The 27,565-nt window shown below is 38.4% G+C and overlaps 1 protein-coding gene across 3 annotated transcripts in view; it reads left to right on the forward strand.

Moving 5' to 3' along the window:
- PDE8A (phosphodiesterase 8A) overlaps positions 1–25,909 on the forward strand; it is a 275,867-nt gene extending 249,958 nt beyond the window's left edge. For 2 of the 3 annotated variants that reach the window (XM_007479228.3, XM_007479229.3), the window contains 5 exons: positions 4,591–4,808; positions 9,506–9,638; positions 16,785–16,952; positions 21,133–21,262; positions 24,487–25,909. In XM_007479228.3, coding sequence (XP_007479290.1) covers positions 4,591–4,808; positions 9,506–9,638; positions 16,785–16,952; positions 21,133–21,262; positions 24,487–24,593 — 756 coding nt within the window. In that variant the 3' untranslated portion in view covers positions 24,594–25,909. The remainder of the gene's footprint in view (positions 1–4,590; positions 4,809–9,505; positions 9,639–16,784; positions 16,953–21,132; positions 21,263–24,486) is intronic. The other variant, XM_016424524.2, reaches the window with a different exon arrangement.
- Positions 25,910–27,565: the final 1,656 nt, after the last annotated feature.

Here is a 27,565-nt window from a genome sequence, read left to right on the forward strand (position 1 = left end):
AACCCTGCCCAGTTTAGCAGCAATCTAGATTCGCTTAGAAGAACATAAAACAGCATCTATATGAAGGCCCAGCCTGCTTAAGGGAGAAAGCCATTGTTTTTTGTCTTCATTCAGACATTTTTTAAAAGCTTCACTGCCATTGCCTTCAAAATTAAATTTGTTCTACTCCTAGCCCCCAATTCCACGTGAGTTTTTAAAAATTATTTCCCTCTAAAGCAATCAATCCTGGTAATAGCAGTTCACATCCCAGTCAAATCCAAATGGCTTCCCATATTCAGATCATCAACTCACAAAACGTTAGTTTTGGAAGGAAGAACCTTTCTTCCCTCCTCCACCATATTATGATTAAGTTGAGAGATTTGAAAAACAAGTTTTTAAGCAATAAGAAAGGCATCCTACTTGTCTGCATAATTTCTCTTCCATCATCCCACACTTTTTTATTCTAAAAGCAGAGAAAGGAGGAATTCTGTGAACATCTGGATTTGATGTACCATCACTATCTCTGGCTTGGCATCATGGGATCAATCCTTGAGATTTTTACCTGCATTTATTAAAGAACTTACCCAGTTCCACAGCAAAAAGTAGTTAAATGAACTGGAATCCCAGTCTTATCTTATTACCTCTTTGCTATCATGGCTCAGAAAAATACAGAAAGACCATTTTAAGTGGAACATCAACTACATGTATGTTTCAAGAGACAGATAGAGAGGAGAATAAAATGGTTTTCAAATGAATTTAAGATGGTGTTGACACGTAGGGTTTACTTTACTTTCCCATTGTCTGCCTTAGAGTTGCCAGAAGCTTCCATTTGAAGACCCCTCTACTGGGAATGGGGTGGAAGGAAGGTGGTGGGGAGGAAGTTAGGTTGGAGAATTATTTGGGGAAAACATGTTTTTAAACTTTCTTCGCAAAACAGGAACAGGAAAATACATAGATAAATATTGTGGTTTCACTCCATTTGCCTTCTTAGTAAAGTAAAGACTTTGGTTCATAAGGACCTTTCCTAGCATTGCTATTTTTAGAATGGGGGAAAAATAGGAACAGAAAAGGTTGAGATGTAAAATGGTGCCTGCCTGCTGTTGCTGTTCCCTTCAAGGCAGGAATTATATTTCACCTATCCTATTCTAAGCTAGGACTCAAACTGACTTAAAATAATCAAGTCCTCTGAGTGGTCCAGCACACCTCGGGAACTTGTATTCTACTCTGAGTTCCCTGTCAGTAAAAGATAGACATAATAAAATGTGCTGAGACAAAGAAGAAACTTAACTTCCTACCTTATCTCTGATGCTAAGTATTTCTCAGAATAATATACTTGATGTAAGTAAATGATACTTTACTTTCTTCTTATACCATAACCATTGATCCAATCAGTCTAAATTGGTCAGATTCTTAAGTGAAAGACCTTCATTTGGAAGCGGTAGACATTGGCGGATGAGCATTCCATGTGTTCAGTCAGCAGAGAAGAGGGACACCTTGAACTTGAACTATTGCTTATAATCAACAATATTGTCATATTAGAGAAACAGGATGACATAGTGTTCTTGGAGCCAGGAAAACCTGCATTCAAATCCATCTTTGAACACTTACTCCATGTGTGACCAGGGCAAGTCACTTAATCGCTCTGATTCGGAGTTTTCCCATTTGTAAAATGGTTATGATAGCATCTCTAATACATATCCCACAGGTGCTCAAAAGAGATAATGCATATAGAGCATTTTATAAACTTTAAAGTGCTATATTAATGTCAATTATTATTGTTGTCATCATTGCTGTCATTGTCATTGTTGTTGGCTATTAAACCCCAGAAAATGCCAAGTACTAGACAAGAATTAACGTAATAACAATGACAACAATGATGACAACAATAATAATTGACATTAATATAGCACTTTAAAGAATTTTTCTGAGGGATTTACTTTTCAAATTTAAGATCCCTATCTTAGAATCTTGTCATTTTAGAAATGGCCTGGACCTGAAAACAACCTGTCACTTTTATAAATATATTAGTTACAAATTAGCTTTTCCCTAATGATTTTTCATGGAAAGTCATCTTGAATTGAGGGTTTAGATTTGAAGTTTTTCCACTTCTTTATTTAAAGGAATAGGCCTTTTTTGGTTTAACCTTCAGTGGTGTCTTCTGATTTAATTGGATACAATGCTAAGTTTTACAGCATAGATATTTAAATGTGTGCCCATTTTAGAACTGGCCTGGGCCTTAGAAATTATTTAGTCCATCCCTTCCTCCACTGCCACTTTACAGTTGAGGAAACTTAGCAGAAGCAGCAGCTCTCCAAAAGTTACACCACTAATGTGGCCCAATGCCAAGACTAAACTAGAATCAATGTGTCCAGATTTCCTAAATCCATCATTCTTTCCACCCAATTTTAAATTCTTCAGAATTACAGATAGATGTTTAATGTCCCAAGGAAACATAATACCTAAAAGCTACTTGGGTCTAACACCAACTCAATACTATACCTTGGATCAAACTGTGAAGGAGAGATTTTTTTTTTTCAGTTAGAGAAGACTCTTACAACAAATCACATTATCAATGAGATGTGAGCATGACTGAGCAGCAAAAATGAGGAGAGTTACAATGGAGAGAGAGGTTTTTCAGTTTTCTTTCCCCATCTTTGCCCCAAATGAAACCTCAAACTAACCTATCCAGAGGAAAAATAATAATGTAACCTGCTATGCACCACCCTCCTGCTTGTTCCAAAAGTGAAAACATTTTGGATTGAGCCCCAAGATTTTACAAGAGCGGCTGTTAGCCTAGACATTACTCTGTATGAAAAAAATGCTAGATTGGATGATTTTCTCACAATGAAGGGTCACTTTAGCTTAACCCAGCAAGCTTGAAAGTTCAGCAATGATCTTTTATAAATGGATAAGAAATAGTGACTTTATCCCTGAATGACTTCCATGAACTCATGGTCTGGTATTCTTATGAAAAATGAACTCTTCCACCAAGAACAAATGGGGAAAAATAATATTGCTTGGATGGTCTATTGCTTGCCATCAACAACTAATAGGGTTTAAAAAAATCTCTAAAGAACTTACACTTTACTTATAATAAACTCTTTATGACCTCAGGGAGAGAGCTGCCTCCATCAACTGAAGTCTCACTACACCATTTAATTATGAATGAAAGGTTTCTTAGTGTGTATTGACTGGCTGCTCAGTGATGGAATGTCAGCTGGAATTTAGAATGCTGAAAAGGGGCATAGAGGCAACACTGATCACTCTACAATTTTCCTACTTGTCCAGTTTTCTGTGAAAGTTTAGTCTTTACTGTGAGAGAATCAAGAGACAGATTCAGATTTATGGTTGTCACCTAGTCTGCTGTTGCCCAGTGCTGATTCAGGGACACGAAGGTGGGGTTCACATCTAAAATAGAATAAATATCCCTTTCTGTATGTCTTCTCTTCGATCCTGTATCCTTTCTATTGATGTTATTATGGTCATTGTTGCAGATTGTCTGGTTCTGCTAACTTCACTCCCTATCAGTTCATATGAGCTCATATGAGCAGGTTTCTCTGCATTTTGTCATGTTCATCATTTCTTAAAGGCCAATAAACATCCTTTTCTGTACCTGTCCTGTAACTTTAAGAACAATCTTTTGGGAAGCACTTGGACATGGGCAGGTCTTAATCTGGTCCAATTTGGAATTTAAAGCTTGTAGATGTACAAAAGGGCAGATGTGGTCTCACAATTGGGGGTAGGAAACTTAGATTTTATCATATAGTACTGCACTACAGTATAGTATGCCCATCCTACAAATGTTGGCCATGTTCCATTATATTTCTGTTCTGTTAGACAAATTGCCTAAATAATTTGTTTAGCCATTCACCAATTGATTGGCATCTGCTTTGTTCCAAGTTCTTAGATACCACAGAAGCTAGAATAGTAAACTAGAGTGACCATCTAGAGAATTTCCCTTTTGGCATACATACCCATTCCTAAAACATCCCAAGCAGCCTATGGGAAGATTTTTTGATTACTTAAAAATTATTAATTTTTTTGTTTTCATATCAGCTTCATTTCCAAGTATGTCTCCTACACCTCCACTATCCAGCAAGCCTTCTATTATAATAAAGAATCAAAAAGAAAGTGGAGGGGAAAGGCATTTCAGCAAAACAAACTGAAACATCAATCATTTTTCTCACCTCTTTTCTGGAATTAATCTTGGTCATTCTAATGGTGTAACATTTAGATTCAGCTTTTATTCTTTCTTTTTATATTGTTTTAATCATTGTTGTAGATTGTTTTTCTAATGATACTAATTTCACTTCATAGGTGTCTTCCCATGCATCTTGATATTTATCATGATCATCATTTCTTCCAGTTAATAATCTTCTATTACATCTGTGTGCCACAACTCATTTAACCACTCTTCGGGGAACTGGCATATATGTACCTTGTTTCTAATACTTCCCAACCCACCCCCCAACACATACACATATACAGTAGTGATACGACTGTCTTGATCTCCTTGGAGTATATGTCTCACACTGGGGTCTTTGATCAAAGGGCATACCAACACTTGATTTTTAAGATAACTTGATTTTTTTTAATCTCTTTTTTTTCCAGCAAACTTTAGACCCAATTGATGAAGTTGCTGCCCTCATTGCTGCCACTGTCCATGATGTGGATCACCCCGGAAGAACAAATTCATTCCTGTGCAATGCAGGGAGTGAGCTGGCAATTTTATATAATGATACTGCCGTGCTGGAGAGCCACCATGCAGCCCTCGCTTTCCAACTCACTACCCGAGATGATAAATGCAATATCTTCAAAAACATGGAGAGGTAAAGCCAAAGTGTTGATCCATTCCATATATTTGGGCTTCTGTTTTTTTAAATGCTTATTGAATTTAATTACTGGGGATATTGCTATTGTAGCCATAGATAACAACTTTGTCCACTCAATAGTGTGGATTTTTGGGGGGTTCCTTGAGGTTTCTTTATACCTAGGAATGATGTGCATGACCTGGTTTTTGGACAAGAATGAGAAAAGGATATGAAAAGAGAAAGGTCATCTTGACTCCCTAGCACCCCTAAATTATTTTCTCAATGAGAGGATCTCAGCTTTAGGATTGCATTCTCAAGTGGCCCCTGGGGATGTGGAACCTGCCAGGGAGGAAATTCTTGACTAATCCATTCTGTGTTCCTTCTTGAATGGATAAAACGTGATCTATTTGACTTGTTGGTTTGATGCTTAAAAGAGAACTGAATATTTTAGGAAAGAGTTAGAAATGAATCAGAGTCAGATATTCCCAGAGAAACTTCTGGGTAAGGACAAAAGAAGCTATGGAGCAAGAGTTCTTAACCTAGAGTCCATGAACTTTGCTTTTTCCCCCCAATAATTTCATAGCTATATTTTCATATAATTGGTCTTCTTTGCAATCTCGTGTAATGTATTTTATTCATTTAAAAAAATTATTCTGAGGAAGGGTCAATCTATAGGCTTCCTCTAACTGCCAAAAGGGTCTATGACAGAAAAATGTTAAAGATCTCCTCCCATGTCATTACTGAGAAGCCGACTAAATTGAATCCTGTTGATAGTAGCCCACAGTTGTGGTTCTGAGACACAGATTATGTATAAATTTCAACAAAAATATTCATAAAGATATCATCTTATACCATCAAAGTATGACTGATAGGCTGACATTTACCAATTGAATATCTTCTATAAAATGCTGACCATTTCTTAATTTTATGCATAAAAAGTTTTAAATGGAAGGAGGAAGAAATAGAAGAAAGAGATTTAAGGATGGAGGAAGAGGCAGTTTGCTTGGGAGAAAAGGCAACCTTAGCGTTAGGAGGACAGTAAGTCTGAACCTTCCCTGTATCAGATATTGACTGTGACCATAGACAAATCTTTTAACCTCTCATTTCACTGGGAAACAGTCTAAGCCTATAAATTTCAGAATAAATATCAACCTATATTTATAAAAGAAGTTTCCTCACTAGAGTTATTCTAATGTGGGCAATTAGGTAGCACAGTGAATAGAGTGCCAGGCCTGGAGTTGAGAGGACCTGGGATCAAATCTGGCCACAGATACTTTCTAGCTATGTGACCCTGGGTAAGTCACTTAACTCTAATTACCTTGCCCTTGCCACTCCTCAGTCTTAGAATTTATACTAAGGCAGAAGGTAAGGGGTTAAAAAAATTGCTGTGATAAAATCACAGATATGAATTTTTTTTTAATTTAAGAACAGAATAAATCAGAGTTTTTATCCTCAGGAACTGGGAGGGGAAGAAAATGAACAGTCTCCTAAATCTTTGTGGAATAGAGAGGAAGAGAACATCCACCATTGCAAAGAGAAACAGAGGCAGCCAGATGGCCCAGATGAGTAAAGTACTGGGCCAAGAGTCAGGAAAACCTGAGTTCAAATCTGTCCTCAAACACTTAATAACTGTGTGACCTGGGCAAATCATTTAACCTTGTTTGCCTTAATCCCCTGGAGAAAGAAATGGCAAACCACTCCAGTATCCTTGCCAGGAAAACTCCATGGACGATATTGGTGTGCTGTGATCCATGGGGTCACAAAGAGTCAGACGTGACTAAAAAGAATTTCCCTAAGTTGAGAACAGAAATCTCTGCTGGTCTCCAGAAAAACAGTAATCCCACTTACTTCCAAGATTCAACAAATGGTTTCAATTTCAGTAAAATAATCAATGTCATTGCAATGAGAGAGACGGTGTCCAGGATTAGAGAGATGTTAGCCCTAACATGCTCTCCCTTAGTCTGACATCTGGAATATTTTATTTAGTTCTGAGTGCCACAGTTTAGCGGGGATATTAATAAGCTGAAGACTACCCAAAGGAAGAGGAGGAGGAGGATATTGAAGGACTTGTAGTTTATACGGAGAGAGGATTAGTTGAAGAAACAGGGAATGTTTAGACTAGAGGAAAGAAGTCTTAGGGGGGAAGTGATAACATCTTCAAATATTTGAAAGTATCTCCCATGGAAGACAGATTGTTAGGCTTGGTCTGTATGGTTCTTAAAATCAAAACTCCAAACACTGGAAGAAGTAGTACAGGCAAATGTAGCCTTGTGCAAGGGAAAACTCCTTGGCATCTTGGACATGTCCAAGCGGTGGTGGAAGATGCTGCCTCTAGACATGGCGGGCTTCCCTGTGTTTGAAGGTCTACATCAAAGACTAGATGGTTTCTTGTTGAGATTATTTATTGAAACCAGACGACCCCTGAGATTCTGCCCTTCTTCTAATATTCCCTGCCACTACAGGGTTCCCCATTGGACCCTATGGCCATTCCCTTAGGCATTTTACTATGTCAAGGTACTTCTATCTGTGTTCTGTTCTTGACAACTGCTGGCTCCTACCTCTATTTTTTTTTTAACCCTTATCTTCTGTTTTAGAATCAGTACAAAATATTGGTTCCAAGGCAGAAGGGTGGTATAGGCTAGGCAATTGGAGTTGTTGAAAGGGAGAAAGGGGAGTAATAGAAAGAAAAGGGGAGAAAGCAGAAACCAGAGCCAGAGCCCCAGCAGCCTTCCTCCTTGAGCCCCAGAAAAAGAGCAAAGACAAGACCCTCCCCAGCGTGGGATCCATCCATCTAAGCACAAACCCACACCAGGATGTAAGAAAAGGGAACCCTGGAAAAAGCAGGGAATGCTAGGGAATTTTTTTGACAACGCACAGAGTTAAGTGACTTTCCCAGGGTCATATAGCTAGAAAGTATCTGAGGACAAATTTGAATCCAGGACCTCCCATCTCTAGGCCCAGCTCTCCATTCATTCACTGAGCTACCTAGTTGCCCCAGGCTCCTATCTCTATTAAGATAGCCAGTTCCTCTCATACTTATATTTTTAAAAAGAGGTATTTGTTCTCTGCCAAGCATTTCCTTACATTTTCCTTAGTCGCCAGGGTTACTGTTACCTTTTGTTTTTCTATCACTGTCATTTCTAGACATACAGCCCACTTCCAGGTGCCACCATCATAACAAAGACATTGAACCTTTTCTCTTTAACAAAAGAAAAAAGATAAATAATAATAGCAGATAGAGTAATCCTACCTGACAATGTATGTTAGAACCTGCCCCGGGAGGCCCTGATCTCTATCATGAGGAGAGAGATCTATTTCATTATCTTTTCTCTGAGAATAAAGTTTGATTTCCTTCAAGTGTCCTTTTCATTTATAGTATTATAGTCAGTTTGTATATTGTTCTCCTAGTCCCACTCGTTTACATCAGTTCATGAGAGGCAGAGTGGTGTGATGGAAAGAGAGACGGCCCCTGAATCCAGACATCCTGCCTCTGATATGAACTGACAGTGTGACCCTGGACAAGTCATTTAAACTCTGTGTCCCTAGGCAACTCTCTGAGACTATAAAGGGAAAAAGCATCACATGTATAGTGGATATCATATTGCTCACTTTCTCAGTGGGTGGGGGAGAGGATAGAAGGAAGAAAAGAATTTGGATTGAAATTTTTTAAACAAATGTTGAAAATAAATTTTAAAATACATTTTTTTAAGTCAGAGAAGATGCTGATTTGCATTGGTAGAAAGAGCTTCCTTTTTGGGAATTCCCTATGTGATGAAACCATAAGTCCTGCTCCCTCAAAAAAAGTAAATTCATATAAATCTTCCTATGTTTTGTGGTATTCCTTATATTTTCTATTTCTCAATGCACAATAATATTCCATTAAGTCAGCAAGATGGTGCAGGGAGCCAAGTGTCTGGCCTGAAGTCAGGAACACTCATCTTCCTGAGTTCAAATCTGGCCTGAAACACTCACTAGCCTTGTATCCTATTTGCCTCAGCTTCCTCATCTGTAATGAGCTGGAGAAGAAAATGACAAACTACTCTAGTATCCTTTTTTTTTTTTGTAAACTTTATCTTCCACCTTAGAATCAATACTGTGTATTGGTTCCAAGGCAGAAGAGTGATAAGGGCTAATGACTTACCCAGGATCAAACAGCTAGGAAGTATCTGAGGCCAGATCTGAGCCCAGGACCTCCCATCTCTAGGCCTGGCTCTCAATCCATGGAACCACCTAGCTGTCCCCCATTCCAATATCTTTATCCAAACTCCAATATCCTTCCCTAAAACGTCAGACATGGATGAAAAATGAATGGGCAACAATGATATTCCATTATACCCTTATGCATTCAATTCCACAATCAAGAAACACCCACTTAGTGGTTTTTGTTTTTTTTTAGTTCTTTACTACCAAAAGAAGTGCTACTATGAAATATTTTTACATGCTCTGGACCTGTGTTTGCATTTCTCATCTCCTTTGGGTACCTGCCCAGTAATGGGATAACAAGGTCATAAAGGGTATGAACAGTTTAGTCACTTTTCTTGTGTAATCTCAAATTGTTATCCAGTGTGGTTTGTCTCTCCCCTTCTGCTTGCTCTGACATTTAAATTGTAGGCACAGTGGGTGGACACAACACAGATCGAGTTCTTTCTCACAGAGACATTTGCCCTCTCCTGGTCAGTGATTAGTGGTGAAATTTCATTTGTCATTTTAAACAGGAATGAATATCGGACACTTCGCCAAGCTATTATTGACATGGTCTTAGCAACAGAAATGACCAAGCACTTCGAGCATGTCAACAAATTTGTCAACAGCATCAACAAGCCGTTGGCAACATTAGAAGAAAACGGGGTAAGTAAAGCCTGCTTCTAAGATTGCCCCATGTGAGACGGGCAGAATGATGTCAAATCGGGGTGTCAGCCCCATCGTCATTGGGCTTACAAATGTCCCTGTGATTCCTTAAGCAAGAAGGCTTGGAAAATTAGACAACTGGAGAAATTTAATTCAACAAACATTTACCACCTCCAGAGAAAGAACCGATAAATAGAAATAAGCAAGACATTGTTTTATATATACATATATCTTCTTGTCAAATGATGCCTTCTCTGATGGAGGGAATCAGGGGAAGGAGGGAGTTAACTGGGTATTTCAATATAACAAATAAAGAAATCCATTAAAAAAATTACCAAGCACCCACTATATGCAAAGGTCTTGTTAGGCACTGGGACCACAAAGACAGGAAACAGCACAGCTCTACAACCTTCAAGGAGTTCAAGTACCATCAAGGGGTATAGGCCATCTACATAAGTGTAATTCAGTATAAAATACAATATGAACAAGGGAAAGACCAAAGTAGAGTCCTAGGAAATTTTGATGAATAGAAGAACACTTTCCGAAGGAGGAGGGTGTAGGTTCAAGGAAGGGAACTGAAGGCATTATTTCTGAAAAACCTCTGATTCTTTGTAAACTTTAAAAGATCACGTAAATGTGAGAAAAAGACAGTATCTAAGCATAATAATTGTACCCTCTCTTAAAGTTTTGTGGAGAAAGAAGCTCCTCATAGTTTGTCCCAGTACTTAAAAAAGCTACTAAGGAAGAGCATCTTTAAATCTAATCTAAATCCTTCTTTATAATAATTAGGGGTGGATGTATAATCTTTTACGGGATGTCATTAAAGGTGTTCTTCCAAGTTGACAATGTCAATAACTTACTCAGTGAAGAAGAAAATCCGAGTGTGCCATGATCAGGATAGAGATTTGACCCTCATCTTTTGCTAGTTTCTTGATGAGAATGCTATGTTGGGTTCAAATAAGAATCTTTATTAGTATCTGTTTCTCTCTTATATGTTGTTTATCTGGGCTGTCTGTCACTAAAACCTCTCACCCAAATTAGGCTTTTAGAATTTTAGAACTGAACGAGACCTCAGAGGTCATCTTAGAACTCCAGTGGTTCTCTATTGACTCTTAATCAGAAACAGCTCTTCATGTTAAACATGCAAGGCCCTTCCCAATCTGACTCCAACCTACCTTTCCAGCCATATAGGTTGTAAAAATAAGATGCTGCTTCTAGGCAAAGATCTGGCTTTACTGTGAGCAGAGAAATCACAGGGCCAGAGGACTCCAGATTCCCCAGATGGATCTGAGACCCCGATCATTGACAATGACAGGTTTTTAAAGGCAAAAAGAGGAATTTACAGCATGGGGGTGAAGACTTGCAGGGTTCATGCTTGACATGAGTTATAGTGGCTCATAGGTCATAGACAGGTCAGAACGCTTTTGACCTGGACTTTTTAAAAAAATTATTTAATTAGATGTTTTAGAATTTTTTTTTTATGGTTACAAGACTCATGTTCTTTCCCTCCCTTCCCCCTCAACCCCTCCTGTATCTGATGGGCAATTCCCCTGTGACCTGGGCTTCTTTACAGGTCATCCTTGACACAGTACATCCCAACTCCCACGAGTCCTCTGAGGACCCTGGCCTCCAAGGCTCCTGCCCTCCAAAGGGCTTCTGTCCTCCATGGCCTTTGGGGGAACTGACAACAGCAAACATTTGAACAAATCCCGACATACTTGCCAAATGTGAACATCGTTTTCATTCATTCATGGCCTTCCAAAAGACAGAAGGTTTTTCCTTCAAAAATTAGCCTGCTTTTAGAAGTAACCTCTTTAGTTTGATATGAAGTACATTATAAAATAGACTGACACATCTAGGATTCGCATAGTGATCACTTATGATTTGTATGGTAATACCCACACTTAAAGTTACTATAATAATACACACACATGAAATTATAACTCAGGTGTTATCCTGGAACTACATTCTTAATCTGGTTACATATAAAGACTCTTGCCTGGGACTAAATTCTTACTACAGATCACACAGCTACATCTTATAGTGTTCTAAAAATTATACTCCAAACATTGATTAAGCTCTTCGTTATTGATTTTCTGGTTGCAAGATGCATTTCACAATTCAAGCAAATGGTTTCCTTTTTTAATTATATCATTATTATTCCTCTATAATATATTATTATTCCTCCATAATATTTCATTTCCCTTCTCTGGACCTTTAAATGGGCATTGCCCAAGCCTAGAATAGCTTTCCTTCCTATATCCATCTCTGAGAATCCCTGGCTTTCTTCAAATTTCAGCTCAAGCATGATCTCCTATATGAGTTCTTTCTCCTCTTCTGCTTACCCCATCTCCCATGAATCAACTATTGCCTTCCCCGATGCCAAATTACATCATATTTACCTTATATATATATTTTACATGTGTCTAAAGACAAAGATATCCTCCTCCCTCCTAAGCCAATATCCCTTTCATCCAATTCAGCAAGTATGCATGAAGCACCTGCCATACATTTGATTCTATATTTATTACATTTATCAGTCGATACATGAAGAGAGCAGTGCTAGGTGCTAAAAGATATTCAGCGTATAGATAAAATATGGTTCCTCTTGGCATGGAGCTAATAATCTAGTAGAAGATATGAACAGACTAGTTGGCCTCAGAGGTCATCTTCATTGAGAATTTGAGAAACACTGATGATACAGAGTCAACTAATATTTATTAAACATCTACGATGTGCCAGGCATTGTGCTAAGTATTTGGGGGGATACAAAGAAAGGTAAAAGGTAGTCTAAGGGCAACTAGGTAGTACAGTGGGAAAACATGGGGCCAGGATTTGTACCTAAGGTCCTTTGACTACAAATTCTGCCCTTTTTTTTCATTGTACTTTACTGCCTCTCTGTGTAGACAAATCCAAAAGGAGCCAAAGACAGATACATCATAGATCACTACATGTACATGACTTTAAAATGAAACTGTCCCCTTTGGAACAGGCAGTGGTCAATGAAAATGAAAAGTCACAACACAGACTGACAGAGAGGAAGCTGGCCTGACCACAGCAAACATTTGAACAAATCCAGACATACTTGTCAAATGTGAACATCATTTTCATTCATTCATGGCCTTCCAAAAGACAGAAGGTCTTTCCTTCAAAAATTAGCCCTGCTTTTAGAAGTATTACTAGAAGAATGATTTATGGCATTGCTCATTTAGCCTGGAGAAGGAAAGAATTAAAGTAGTGGTGGTGGAGTAATTATTATCTTTAACTATTGGAAGGATTGCCATGTAGAAGAGGATCCAGATTTAATTCTGTGTGGCCCCAGAGAATTAGAACCATTGGGTAGGAGTTTAGATTGGCAGATTTCAACTTAATATAAAAAATACCTTTTAAGTTCTTATTAGAGCTTCCAGCAATGGATCCGTGAAATAATGAGTTTTCTCTCATCAGTGATATTCTAATAATCCAGGGAATCTAGGGTCTCATCAACATGGGTATTCCCTCATTGATGCAGATTACAGCCCAGATATACCTATCCATCCTTTTCGATTCTTTTCCTGCTATATTCATGTTATACTATAATTTTACCACATATCATTCATCCAATGTGTTGAGGACCTTCCTTGCTTTCTCTTGATATTATCAGGATACAAATGATGCATGTGAACTGTTTGCCCTTTTGAATGACCAATATTATTTTTCAGTCATATATTTCTTTGATGGCATTCTTTGCATCATCTCTCCCCTGTGGTGCTTTGTGAGCCTACTCACATCCATTCTATTCTTCCCCACTGATCTTTGGGCAATCTCCAACTTCAGTTCTTCAGACCCTATAGTGTTGCAGTATCCATTTAATTTCCAGTGTGATTTAATTTAATTTATTAGGGATGTTCTTTGAGGTATTCATGATTCAATCCAGAGTTTGATTTGATGGTCTCTAAGGTCCCTTCCAGCTCTTAGAGACTATCATTCTAATTATCATTTCCCACACACGTTCATTACTTCATCATCTATAGCCTCTTTTAGGCTCACCTCAAATCCAGTCTGCTCTGTCTAGGTCAGTATTCTTTGAATGACATGCTATTACTTCAAACTTAAAATGCAACAAATTGAACTCCTCTTTCCCTACAAATGGGCTCTTCTTCTAAAATTTCCAATATCTTTTTTTAACTCAAACCTTCTGGGAGTTCTTAGGAGAAATATAGAAGTAATCGATGATCCTCCCTTCATTCCCTGAATCCCATCTTGTTGTTTCTTCTTTTGAAATGTCTGTTGAACTTATTTTCAGTTTTAGCCTCTAAATCATTATATGCCATGGAGCAAGTTACATTACCTTTCTTGATCTTACTTTCCTAATCTATAAAATGAGGAAGCTATAGTTGATGACTTCTAAAGGCCCCCTCTTGATATTAAAATTATGACTATGATTATTTGATTCCATTCAGTTTCCCACTACCATCACTTTAGCCTAGATCTTTATTGCCCCCATATTAAATGATTGCAAAATTCATTTAGCTAATCTGCCTGGCTCTAGTCTCTCCCACAAAATTCATTCTACATAATACTATCAGGATAATCTCCCTTAAAAAACCTAACATTTTCACCACAGCATTCCCAAGTTCAGAAACTTACAACATTTTTCATGCCTGCCATAGAATCACAAAAGCATAACATTTTAATAATATTAGAGACATTAGGCATCATCTAGTGAGATTTCCTTATTTTTCAAATTTGTAAACTAAGGTCTAGATAATTTAAATGTCTTGCTTATGGTCATTTAGCACCTGAGTGGCAAGATTATCCTGATCATAAAATCACAGATCTAAACATGTGAGATCTCAAAGGCTGTCTAATCCAACTTCTTCATCTTATTGATAAGAAACTGAAGCCCAAGGAAGTACAGTGATTCACCCTAAGTCACACAGATCGTAAGGGGAAGATTTGAACTCAGGACATCTGACCCTGAATCCATTATGTTTTCCTAAATATTATTTTATTAAAATGTTTCAAGACCACCATTAGTAAACATATGCAACCTAGAGGTGACCACCTTCTTTTCTTCCATTAACATGAGATTTGAACCCAAGTCCTTTTACTCCAGAATTTAGTACTCATGTTTCATACATGGCTCCTTAATGATAATATAAATACATTTCTTTTTTAAATTAAATTCCCACGTTGGTAGATTACAGAAAATATGATTCATACCCAGGATTCATCTACTTTCCATTAATAGATAGGTAGCATGCCTCATCTCTTGAGCCTTTGGAGTTATGGTTGGTCATTTCATTGATAAGAGTTGAAGCCTTTCAAAGTTGTTTACAGTGTTATTCTTGTATATAAAGACAAGTGAATTTCAGTGGGGTGCAGGTGAGTCACAAGGCTAAGATATTCGGGTTTCCTTATGTTCTATTGTCTTTCCGTAACCTTGGTTATGTGTCAGAAGCAGGATTTAAATTCAGGGCCTCAACTTCAAGTCCAAAGACTACACTATACTAACTCTAAATTACGTTTTCAATTATAATCACAGTCAGCCCTAATTGGGAGCTGGTAGGGAGGGAATGAGGGTATAGGAAGATGGTAGCTGAAAAGCCATCAACTAGGTGCTACTTATTAATGACTCAACAGTCCATGTTAGAATCCAACCCTAGTTAAAATAGGGAGTTGGAGTGAGTCAATAAATGTTTATTTTTTACTATGTGCCAAGCACTATGGGTAAAAAAAAGGGGGAGCATAAGACAGCCTCTTCTTTCAAAGAAGCTCAACAATCTAGTGAGAGAAAATCATACCAAAAGAAGAAATTGAATTGGGGAAGGGAAGTGTACCTGGCACAGGACATAATGAAGTTCTATATCAGGTGGGAAATGATTTGAGGAGTTGCGAGTTATAGGGTTGGTTTCACCTTGAAGAACAATGAATTTTTAGAGATCATGAAGCAGCGAGGCAATGATGAGGTGAATGCCCAGGGTGCCCTCCTTACATGGAGGATGATCAGAGAGCACTCTGATGTCCAGCCTCTATCCTCTCTGGTCAGAGGGAAAGAGGAGTGGGCCCAGGAATCGGGATTGCTGAGGAGTTTTGAGTTTAATTTGATTTCATCTCGTGCACCGAAGAGTTTCTAAATATTATGAAGTCCAGGAAATCAGTCAGATGGGAAATGAGGAACTGAATGCCCTGGGGTACCCTCCTTAAATGGTAGACCAGGGAACTTTTTCCCCCACTCTCAAGCCACTCAAACCACAGGATTTTAAAAATCATTCATGTACCACATACAAGTAAATTGTAACTTAGGACTTATAATTCACCTGAAGGAGGTGGATTTGGGGGATTTTTAAAAAAGAGAAACACAAAATGGTTAATTTACCCTTTATTCAGTAAGTATACCATATACTACAGTTCCATATTGAGAGACAAAATGGCATTAGGAAAGATCTGAATAGAAAAGAGAAGGAAAAGAAAGAGATTGGCTGAGATGTTCGGAGGGAGATAGGGAGAGGGTAATGTTTTCCCAACCAGGCTTCTTATTCTACACAGGGGCTGTCCCCGCCACCCTCACCTCCTCAAGTCTACATAGTGGCAAGAGTGTTGGACTTAGAGTCAGGAAAATCTGTATTTGTATCCTACTTCCAACATCAGTGGCTATTATCTTTCACTTAGCTTCCTTAAACCTCAGTTTCCTGATCTACCCAATGGGGAAATGTTACTTACCTCATGAGGTTACTATGAGATTTAAAGGAAATTATATATATAAAGCTTTTTGCCAGTCTTCAAGAACTATATAATGTCAGTTGTTTTTTGTTTATTATTATTAATTATATGTACCTTATGTAATTCTCTTCTCCCCTTTGGACCTCAGTTCCCCCATCTGTATAATGACAACTTTAGATTAAGTGTGTTCTGTTCCAGCTTTAATATTGCAGGTTTCTGGAAGCATTTTTGTCTTTGTGTTTCTATGGCATATGCAGTGCCTAACAAATAGTAGATCCTTAGTAAATGTTTGTTAAATTGAATTCCTTCCTTGAAATCCCAAGAGAACAGACTATTAGTCACTATTCTCATCTTAATGGTTAAGGAAGATATATTCAAGTCATTGAGTTCTTAATATCAACAGCCACAACTGTGCTTCTTTTGTTCTTGCTCATCTCCCAGGCTAACAGTGGTGATGGAGAATCAGTCAAAAGTGTGCTCACTTCTCCTGAGAATCGAATTCTTATCAAAAGGATGCTGATCAAGTGTGCTGATGTGTCCAATCCGTGCCGTCCCCTAGAACAGTGCATTGAGTGGGCTGGACGCATCTCTGAAGAGTACTTTGCACAGGTAAGAAGAGAATTTGCAAAACTGGATTTCTTCCATTTTAACCACAACTTGTCTTTAGGATAAAGTACAAATTTCTATTTAGTTTTTAAAACCCATCAGAACTTGGCCTCAACCTATCTTTCTAGCCTCATTGTATTTTACTCCCCATCCCATACTCTGTGATCTAATCAAATCAGTCTTCTCTCCAGGCCTCACAGATGACTCTCCATCTCCCATCTTTTGGCCCTCATGATGGAATGCATTCCTTCCTCTCATCTTCCTTATAGAATCCTTTTCTTCCTTTGAGATGCAGCTCAAACCCATAGGCATCTCACACTCAATATGTGTGAGATTTATTATCTTTATCTGCAGACCCTCGCCTCTTCTAAACTTCCCATTTTCTATTGGGAGTACAACCATCTACCCACTCATCGAAGCCTGCAACCTTGGTGTCATCCTTCACTTTTCACTGTCACTCACTCTACATTTCTAATACAACATCAAATATTGGCATTTCTAATGTCATAATATCTTTCCACCAATTTTCTCTGAAGTTACACAGCTACTACCCTCCATGAGGTCCTTATCATCTCTCTCATTAAGTATAGCAATAGCCTTCTAACTCATCTCCCTGGCTCAAATCTCTCCATACTCCAACCCATCTGCCACTCAGCTGCTCTGGTGTCTTTTCTAGTGTATATCTGACCACATCACCCCACCATCTCTTCTCTTCCACTCCCACCCCACTCAAGAAACTCTAGTGGTTCCCTATTACCTTCAGGATAAAATATAAACTCTGCCCCCAGACTGTTTTCCATTCAAAGCTCTTCATAACATGGCTCCTTCCTACCTTAAAAATACTCTTGCACTTTATTCATCTTCATGCACTCTATTAACAAGCTCCCTTGGTCTATTTGCTATTCCTCTAGCATGATACTCTATCTCCTGCCCTGTACCTTAGACCTGGCCATCTCCCATGCTTGGAATGCTCTACCTCCTGTACCTCTTGCTCTTTGTTTTCCTGGCTTCCCTCAAGACAGCTCAAATTCCCAACTTGAGCCTTTCGTAATCCCCCTCCATGAGATGTTTTCCATCTCAGTCAGCCTTCCATCTCTTCTGGTTTATATCTTCTTATGCCACTAATTCCCAATACATTGGCTTCTCCATTTGGATGTAAGCTTCTTGAAGGCAGAGACAGTGTTGTTGGGCTTTTGTGCCTTCTTTGGTATCCCAGAATTTAGCACAATGCATTGCCCTTAGTAAGCACTTTATGCTAGTTGACTGACTGACTGACTGACTGACTAACTAACCTGCATGAAGTTTTTGCTGATCCCCTCAATTGCTAGTACCTTTCCTCTCAAAATACCTTGGATTCAACTAATTTGTATTTCTTATTTTGTACATTTGTTCTGCATAACCTCTTATGTGTTCTTGTTGTCTCTCTCACTAAAATATAAACTCCTTGCCAACAGATTTTGTTTGCTTTGTTGTGTTTGTATCCCCAGTACCCTACATCATCCCTGGCACATAGTAGGCACTTAAACACTTGTTGCCTGGTTATTGGATTCTTTAAATCAAGCCTTGTAGTTAGTGTTGGTTCTACTCCTTCTGAACTATACTGCTAGATAGCAATGCAATAACTTACTGGTGTCAACAAAGTTTTATATTATGAATGGATGAATGAAAAAAGGTTTGAAAAATGAAAAATATTCTAAGCCCTGGAGATACAAATTTAAGTCCCTCTCCTGAAAGAACTTTTATTTTAATAGGGGAAGAAACATACATAGGGGAGAGTTGGCCAGAGAAGGGTGTTTTGGTCAGGAAGTCACAGGGATGGAGAATGAAGTCATTTGGCAACTATATAGCATGTCCTTTCCAAAAAGAAAGTGTTGATTTGGTTCCCCAAGAGGTAGAAGACAAGGAAAGGAAGACACATGTGGTAGGTTGGCAGAAAGAAGGCAAAAAAATGGCCAGAGGGCATTATGGTGAGTGCCTAGGCATGGTCTGCTCTCATCATTCAGAGCTGGAGGGCCAGATCAAAGCTGCAGAGTGGCACAACAAAGCAAGAAAGAAAGGATTTGTCCATGAAAAAGGAAATATAAGAGAGGAAAATGGGATGCAGATTTAGATGACACTGAATCACACTAGAATGGGGCTCTGGATGAGAGCAGAACTTAATTTAGATGTTCAGTATACAAGTGTTTCAATCCTACTCAGTTATCAAAGTAGAAGAAATGGGTGGGAAGGGCACTTGGAAATAATCTCTGCTTCCAAAGAAGTACTGAATCCTATATAAAAGTTGGGGCATTGAAGGGAATAAAAGAAGGAAAGGCAGTAAAAGAATTCACTCTGCAATGTATCTGCACATGTACTTTACATAGGAGATCTCCAGGCTTCAAACATGGTATAATGGCAAGATGGTATGGTAGAAGTCATGACCCCCCTGCCCAGGGTTCTTCTAGCTCTGCCTGGGCCATTAGGCAGCTTTATGACTCTAAGTAAGACACTCTCTGAGTTTGAGTTTCTTTATGGTTATATGTGTATATAGGACGTGTGTATGTGGTATACACATACATGGATACACACACAGGATACATATGCTACATATATGTGTGTATAAAAATGTCTACATAGGATATCCCAAAAGTCTTAGTGCAATTTCAAGCTTATACACACAAACTATTTGTGTTTATTCAGATATATAAGTGTATGAATATATACATGTTCATATGTGTATATCTACATGTATATATGTGTATACCATTTTGTAAGGTGAGCAAGATAGGAGTTATTGCATATGTGTATATTGTAAATAAACATCTCTATATAAGTGAGCCCAAGGGTGATTCAGTCGATAGAGCTCTGGAGTTGGGAAGACTCATCTTTCTAAATTCAAATCTGGCCTCAGACATCTACTAGCTGTTTGACCCTAGACAAGTCACTTAACCCTGTTTGCCTCCATTTCCTCATTTGTAAAATGAGCTGGAGAAGAAAATGTCAAAACACTCCAGAGTCTTTGCCAAGAAAAAACCCCAAATGGGGTCAAGAAGAGTTGTACACAACTGAAAAGACTGATCAACAATAACATATAAATGTATTTATGTATTTGCCTCTTTACATACATGTTTCAAAGGCTCACCTTGCTCACCTCATAGAATGGTAGCAAGATTCAAATATGGAAGAGCTGCCCCAGATGAGGGGCAGAGTGAGAAGGGAGGATGGAGAGAGAAAGAGAAAGTAATTACAAGTGGTGGGCTTTGAAGCCTGATGAGAAATGTTAACTGAACCAGATACAAACAATGGTTACCTAAATCTTGTTTTAAAATGTCCCAATTCTGTGTTGAAATGACCTTACTTGTATATATCAAAATCTCCTTTACACATTCTGGAAAACATTCTCTGATGTCAGCTTTTATACTTTAGCTTTGGAGGTGTTTTTCACCAGCATTCGTATATTGGGGTTAGTTTGGATTTGTGTTTTGCCTACAGAATTCATTCTAGTCAAAGCATGCCAAGGAATAGCGTGCACTCTTGGCAACTCTCGGTTCTCATTCAAGGACAAAAAATTGTAAAAGTCAGAAAGTTTGTCCATTTACAGACAGATCTCTGCTTTTTATTGAAATGCCTGTAAGCTCAGGACACAGATTTCACTGGACTTCCTAACATAGCCATAGAGCGATAAGGCACAGACCCTTGAATCTTAAAGTTAGGAAGGCCCTTAAGAGGATCTAGTCCATCCTTCTTCATGTTACGGATGAGGAAACTGAGGCCCAGAGGGGTCAATGATTTGTCCAAGGTCAGATAACCAACTAATGCTCAAATAACATGTCAAAGAATGTTAGAGCTTGTAGAAAAGACTGTGCCATTTCACTGGTAGCTTTGGTTGGGAGTCTCTCCTGAAGACCTCAAAAATGACTAACATTTTATTATTATCACAATATTATAAACATATATTTCCCAAAGCACTTCTGACCCCAGAATAATTCTCACATTAAGTTGCTACCTTTGAATGCAATTGGATTATGCTAGCTGTTGACATAATGATGGTTCCTTAGAGTTAAGCCTTTCCGATCTACCAAAAAGAAAAAAGAAATTTCCTAAAGGGTAATTGTTCTACCCCAAACTGGGATGAATCTGACTTGATGCCAGTGAGTAATCCTGACAATGTTTTCTGATGAATGAAATATTTTCTGATTGGCAGACTGATGAAGAGAAGAGGCAAGATTTACCTGTGGTAATGCCAGTTTTTGACAGAAACACTTGCAGCATCCCCAAATCCCAAATCTCATTCATTGACTACTTCATTACAGACATGTTTGATGCTTGGGACGGTAAGAAATCATCTGGTATATTATTTCCTCCAAGTTAAAATCACTCAACCTACGCCATTTGCATCTCAGTCCCAATTTTTCACGTTACCCCTGAACAAAAAGCAAAACAGTGCCCCCAAAGCAGCCGAACCAGAGCAAGAGAACAAAGGCTATTTTCCTCTAACCTTACTGAGCTGCATCTTCCTAAAATAGATCGAGCTTGTCATTATAAAATTCAAAAAGAGTGGAGAACAAACCTCATTAGGGAATTTCTGTAAACTAAGCAGTACCAAGTGTATTTCAATCATGTCCTTGAAGACTGAAGTACAGTATTTAAAACATTAGCTCTCTTGTAATGGCCTAATTATGTTTCCAGTGATTGGAAATTGAGAATACAAATGTGGTTAGGAGGCTATTATGTGGGTCCCTGCCAGAAAGTTTCTGCTTTTAGGCTCTGAGTCCTGTTAAGTCATCATTTCTTTTGAGAAGGTGTCAGAGTTGTGCAGACATCCAGAACACTCAAATCATTTATTTGTACAATTGATTCTTGATTATCTGTACTAATAGACATAAGCATCCAAAAGGTAGATGATCTTTTTTTAATGGTTTCTACTTGGCCCTGGCATGTGTTTTGCTTACATTTGCATATGAGAGTGTCTGATGGTCTGGGAATTTGTACTCAATTCAGTCATTTTTCCCAGGCATGCTGGGAAGACCTGACTCAAAAAAGGCTGGGAAACTGCCCAGGTTCCCAAAACTACTCTTTATATGTAACTCACTCTATGTTTTGTAGAGAATCTACAAAGATCTCTTTCAGACAGATAACAGTTTATCCCTTCTCAAAGTCTCATTGGAATAAGGGAGATAGTTGACTATTAGGGGAGCAAACTTTTAAGTAAATAGGGCAATAGAATCATATATTCAGAGCTAGACACCACTACCAAAAATCTTCTATTACACTGGCACCCTCACCCTATTTTACCAATGAGTAAATTATTCCAGATAAGAGTTGAGATATTCATTCAACAAACATTTACTATTTATTAACTATTGACAATCATGTTAGGTGTTTTGGGTAATACAAATAAGCACATTTAATAGTCCCATTCTCAGGAACATCACAATATATAAATATCAAAGGATTTAGAGGTGAAAGTGACTTTAGAGATTAAAGGATCATAGGTTTAAAGCCAAGAGAAACCTCTGGACGCCCCTTGTCCAATCCCCTCATCTTTCACATGAAGAAACTAAAACCCAGAGAAGTGAATTGCCCCACATCTCTATGGCAGGAAGCAGTAGAGCTGAAGTTTGAACCTTGATCCCCTTATTCTAAATCCATATCCTTTAATCTAACACCTTATTTTACAGATGAGGAGACTGAGGCTCAGAGAAGTTAGATGATATGCCAAAGGTCACACTGAATAGTAAGAAGCAGAACCAAGATCTGAACTCAGGGTCTTTGGTTTTAATTTAGTGCTCTCTCTACCATACTACATTGTATCTTGTTAGAAAGAAGATATATAGATTTTGTCTGTAATCCAGAACCCCAAGCTCTAGATTTACATAAGAGCAGCCTCAAACTAAATCTTCCAAATAATATCATTAGTTTGCTTCTACCCAGAGGAAGATTTCCACCTTTGAATATCGTTCACTGATGTGGGTAATAGGATCCCTGGTTCCCATGTAAGCCCTGAAGGTAACAAAGTCTTTGAGTTAACAACACAATTCTAGTGTCATTTTCCAGTGAGTTCCACCTTTTACTCCAGACCTATAGAGACCTGCCTTATAGTGCTCTAATCTGCTTTCAGACCAGATCTCCTGGGTCTGCCTGCTCCTTTGTAGAGGTTCAGAGCGAAGAAGTGCCCAACCCACAAATGCTTGAGTGAATCAAATTGTCCCCAAATGCTGAGACTTAAATTACTCATTCCCAATAAAGTGGGAAAGAGTTGCCAGGAATTCTATCAAAGAAAATGTCCTAAGTTATCACTAGGGACCAATTATTAATGGTGACATATCTGTACCCTTCATAAGGAATGCAACCCATGTCCCAAAGCACAGCTTATCCCCGTTAAGGTGATTCATTCACAGGGAAGAACTTCCCTCAGATCAAGTAGAGCTGGTCCTCCTACACAAGACTCATAAAAAGGAAAATAACAGCGTAAGAGTTAAGTGCTAAATAAAACAAAACAACACCAGAGCTGCCTCAAGCTTGCACTAAGACAAAGGGCCAAAAGAAGAGTAGAGAAAAATAAGTGTTGTGGATGTTTAGAGAAGGGATCAATCCCCCAAATTTGCAGTGGTTCTGAAAGGAGGTTGTGGAAGAGTCGGGACTCCTATTGAGTCTTGAAGGATTCAGCAATGCTATATCATACAGTCATTGTTCTCATTATCCTGAGATGTCAGCAAAGCAAGTAATAAGAGGAGATGTTTTAAAGCTGGAAGGGAATTTAGGGATAAATTAACTCAACTCGTTTGTTTTACAGATAAGCAAAGTTGAGGTCCAGAGATAGAAAGTCATTTGCCCAGGATCCATTGGATTGAACGCAAGATTTGCTTCAAAATACAATTTCTATATATCACCTATAGAAAATTAGAGACTATTTAGGGTCAAGTCAGTCACATATATATCCATAATGGATCTTTATCCATTTCTTTTTTTAATTTAATTTTTTCAATGCACAAAAGTCTATTTTCTCTCTTCTTACTACCCTCCTTAGAAAAGAAGGAAAAACAAAACCCTTGTAACAAATATGTTTAGCCAAGGGGGGGGGGGGGGGGCGGGGGAAATCCTATATCATCTATGTCCAAAACATATGTCTTAATCTGTACTCTGAATCCATCATCTTTTTTTCAGGAGATGGATAGTATGGTTCATCATGGATCCTCTGGAATTATGGTTGTTCACTGTATTGATCAGTTCTTAAGTCTTTCATAAGTATTTGTCTTTACTGTGTCATTATCTTTATATAAATTATTCTCCTGGTTCTACTCCTTCCATCCTGTATCAGTTCATATAAGTTTTCCCAAGTTTCTGTGAAACCATCCACTTTAACAAAAGCGTTCCATCACATTCATATACTATAATTTGTTCAGCCATTTTCCAATTGATGGTCATGGGTTTCCAGGTTTTCGCCATCACAAAAAAACAATGATGCTTATATGTAGGGGGTCTTTTTCTTTACTATTCCTTTCAAAGTCTAAAACTCAAAATCCAGGGGGTGATACATTGACATCTTTCTCTCCAGCCTTTGCAGATCTGCCCAACTTAATGCAGCATCTTGACAACAATTTCAAATACTGGAAGGGACTGGATGAGAAGAAGCTCCGGAGCCTAAGACCACCTCCTGAATAGCGATTGCCCCTCCCCAACCCAGCCCAGGTATCCAGATGCATTGTTCATCAAGCTCACTTGGGTTCATCTTAAGCCAGAATCATTTTGGCCGTTTCAGTATTACTCAGACCGGCCCTGTGCACTTGAGGATCTGGAAAGAACATGGCAGACTCCTGTGGCCTTCAACATGGAAAACCTATGGAGTAGAGTCAGTCTTTCCCCTGATGTTACGCTGGATGGATGGCTGCAGAGACTAACCTAAAGAAGGTCAAACGAGTTTCTGAATTCTCATCATACAAGACAATACAGCTTGGAAGGATGATAGAAGAAATTCCCAGATCCTCAATCCAACAAGTGAAGGAGAAATCCCCATTGGTGACTTATAGCTTTGTGGAGAATGTTCCATGCTGGGTTACGCACTTAAGAACCGCTAATAACAATTAGACGTTTAAAGGCAACTCTTCATGAACAAGTTTTTGTTCCATGAAAAATAGACATCTATTTTTTTCACATCGCAGAAGGTGCAATCATTCACTTCTGAGCACTACTGAAAGTGACTTCTCTCAAAAGAAATTTAGTAGCAAATGTAAAGAAAAAACCACAAAGAATTTTTTGAAGTTGATTGTTAGCATCTATGATTAAGATATGTTTTATTTATTTTGTTAGATGTTCAATATTTTCTATGAATTTATAAATACTTAAAAGCCAAAGCCAACTTTAGATGCCATTACAAATTTACATGATTCATTTCATTGATATGCATTACTTGATGTACAGACCTTTTATTTTCATAATGCAAAGACAAAATACTATCCAATGACACACATTTTTACTGCACTCTATGGGTAACTGTATATGTTAACTGTCGTCTCTGATTTATGCTAATCAAAGAAAGTTGTTTGGTTGACAGATCTCCCTCACTCCAGAGTACAAAGGTCTAAGAGACTCTTCTGCTCCAGAAACACCAGAGCTATGCTACGCTAGCTATCATTCTCTGCTCATGTTTGCCGATAACTTCCCAAAGTGAAATTGTACAACTCTTGGTCAGACAGGGAGAAAAAAAGTTGGAACTGAACATTTTTTTCTCCCTGAAAATTTTATAATTAAATTCCCTCTCAAAAGTCTGCCTTATTTTATACAGTATTTCTACAAAGCATTCCATATCATAGACAAGGGAATAACCAATGGAATATTTAGTGAATCTCAGCATTTTATAGCCTCTCTATTTTCCTTGGCAGTGGAAATCTTTAACTCTGGAAATTTGTAAAGGTTCTGTACCTTCGCAATTTGAATGAAGTAAACACCAGAAAACAATAAAACATATATTTTAAGAAGTGTCTAAGCTTGAACTGTTTTATTTTCCACTTGTTCTTTATTTTTTTCATTCACTGGGACACTTCTTGATAGGGATAGAGATAGGGATCACGTCTGTGATTTCAGCAGTATAATGAACTCCTGCCATCTGGGTTGTTCAGCATCTGTTGTACCATGATAGTCTTAGAGAGCTTCCTAGACCACTGAGAAGTTAAGCAACCTATCCTGAGTCAAAGAGTCAGTACATGTTAGACGAAGGATTTGAAGCAGCTCTTCCTCACTCGAATGTTGACCCTCTATCATGCCATATTGCTTCTCAAATAAATTTTTAAGAAAATTCAACGCCAGCGATGGTTACACACTCTCCTATAACTTCTGCTGTTGGGTGAGGCTTAAGGCTTATGAAATTGCTTGGTCTAAACATTCTGAGTGGTAGTAAGGCTAAACAGATGCTTGTACTGGGCACCAATATAGTGAGACCCCTGGAGGAGGGGACCAACAGGCTACATGAAGAGATAATCTTGCACAGGCCTAAAATCAAACTTCTCTATCACTCAGGGAAGGAAGGAAGGAAGGAAGGAAGGAAGGAAGGAAGGAAGGAAGGAAGGAAGGAAGGAAGGAAGGAAGGAAGGAAGGAAGGAAGGAAGGAAGGAAGGGAGGAAGGGAGGAAGGGAGGAAGGGAGGAAGGGAGGAAGGGAGGAAGGGAGGAAGGGAGGAAGGAAGGGAGGAAGGAAGGAAGGAAGGAAGGAAGGAAGGAAGGAAGGAAGGAAGGAAAATAGCACATCATGCCTCGATAGGAGGGATGTAGAGTCATAAGAAGAGTTGCTGTATGCTATCGAAAACTCTTCTCAGGTATAGGTATCATGCCTAGGTGGACAAAAGGGTCCTGTATTTGTTGCTAGCATGTTAGCTTTTATTGGGGGTTAGCAGCTTCAGACTTTGCAGACTCTAAAAGGATCTATTGAGTGTCAGGGTGATCAATTCAGTGGGTGTACAAATTTAGCTTTTTTTGTGATACTTCATCTACCCACAAATATCAGTGTCTGGGGATGTGGGTGAAAACAAAATTGAACTTACTAAAAATAATACTTAGTGGATCTGTTGTTGATTGAACTGTAGACAGGCTGAACGTGCTCTGAGAATTTATGGTCTGCATAGACAATGATATAGTGAGCCATCTCCTTAGGGTGATGCTTCAAATGTGATTTTGACTACTAGCAGCTCCTTCTCCTAGACAGTGTAGTTCTTCTCTGTATTGGTCAGCTTGCAAAATAATAATAATAATAATCTCCAGTCTAGTAGGAGAAAAGATGAGAGGACAACCTCCATGGCAACATGAAATGTGTTAGTAAAATGAGCTAGTTCTCCAATATGCTAAATGGGCCCACTTCCCATTAGAAGAAGAGAAGAAAGAAAGAAAGAAAGAAAGAAAGAAAGAAAGAAAGAAAGAAAGAAAGAAAGAAAGAAAGAAAGAAAGAAAGAAAGAAAGAAAGAAAGAAAGAAAGAAAGAAAGAAAGAAAGAAAGAAAGAAAGAAAGAAAGAAAGAAAGAAAGAAAGAAAGAAAGGAGGAAGGGAGGGAAGAAGGAATGGAGGAAAGAAGGAAGGAAGGAAGGAAGGAAGGAAGGAAGGAAGGAAGGAAGGAAGGAAGGAAGGAAGGAAGGAAGGAAGGAAGGAAGGAA

This window comes from Monodelphis domestica, chromosome 1 (assembly GCF_027887165.1).
Source record: "Monodelphis domestica isolate mMonDom1 chromosome 1, mMonDom1.pri, whole genome shotgun sequence".
NCBI classification, from domain to species: Eukaryota; Metazoa; Chordata; class Mammalia; order Didelphimorphia; family Didelphidae; genus Monodelphis; species Monodelphis domestica.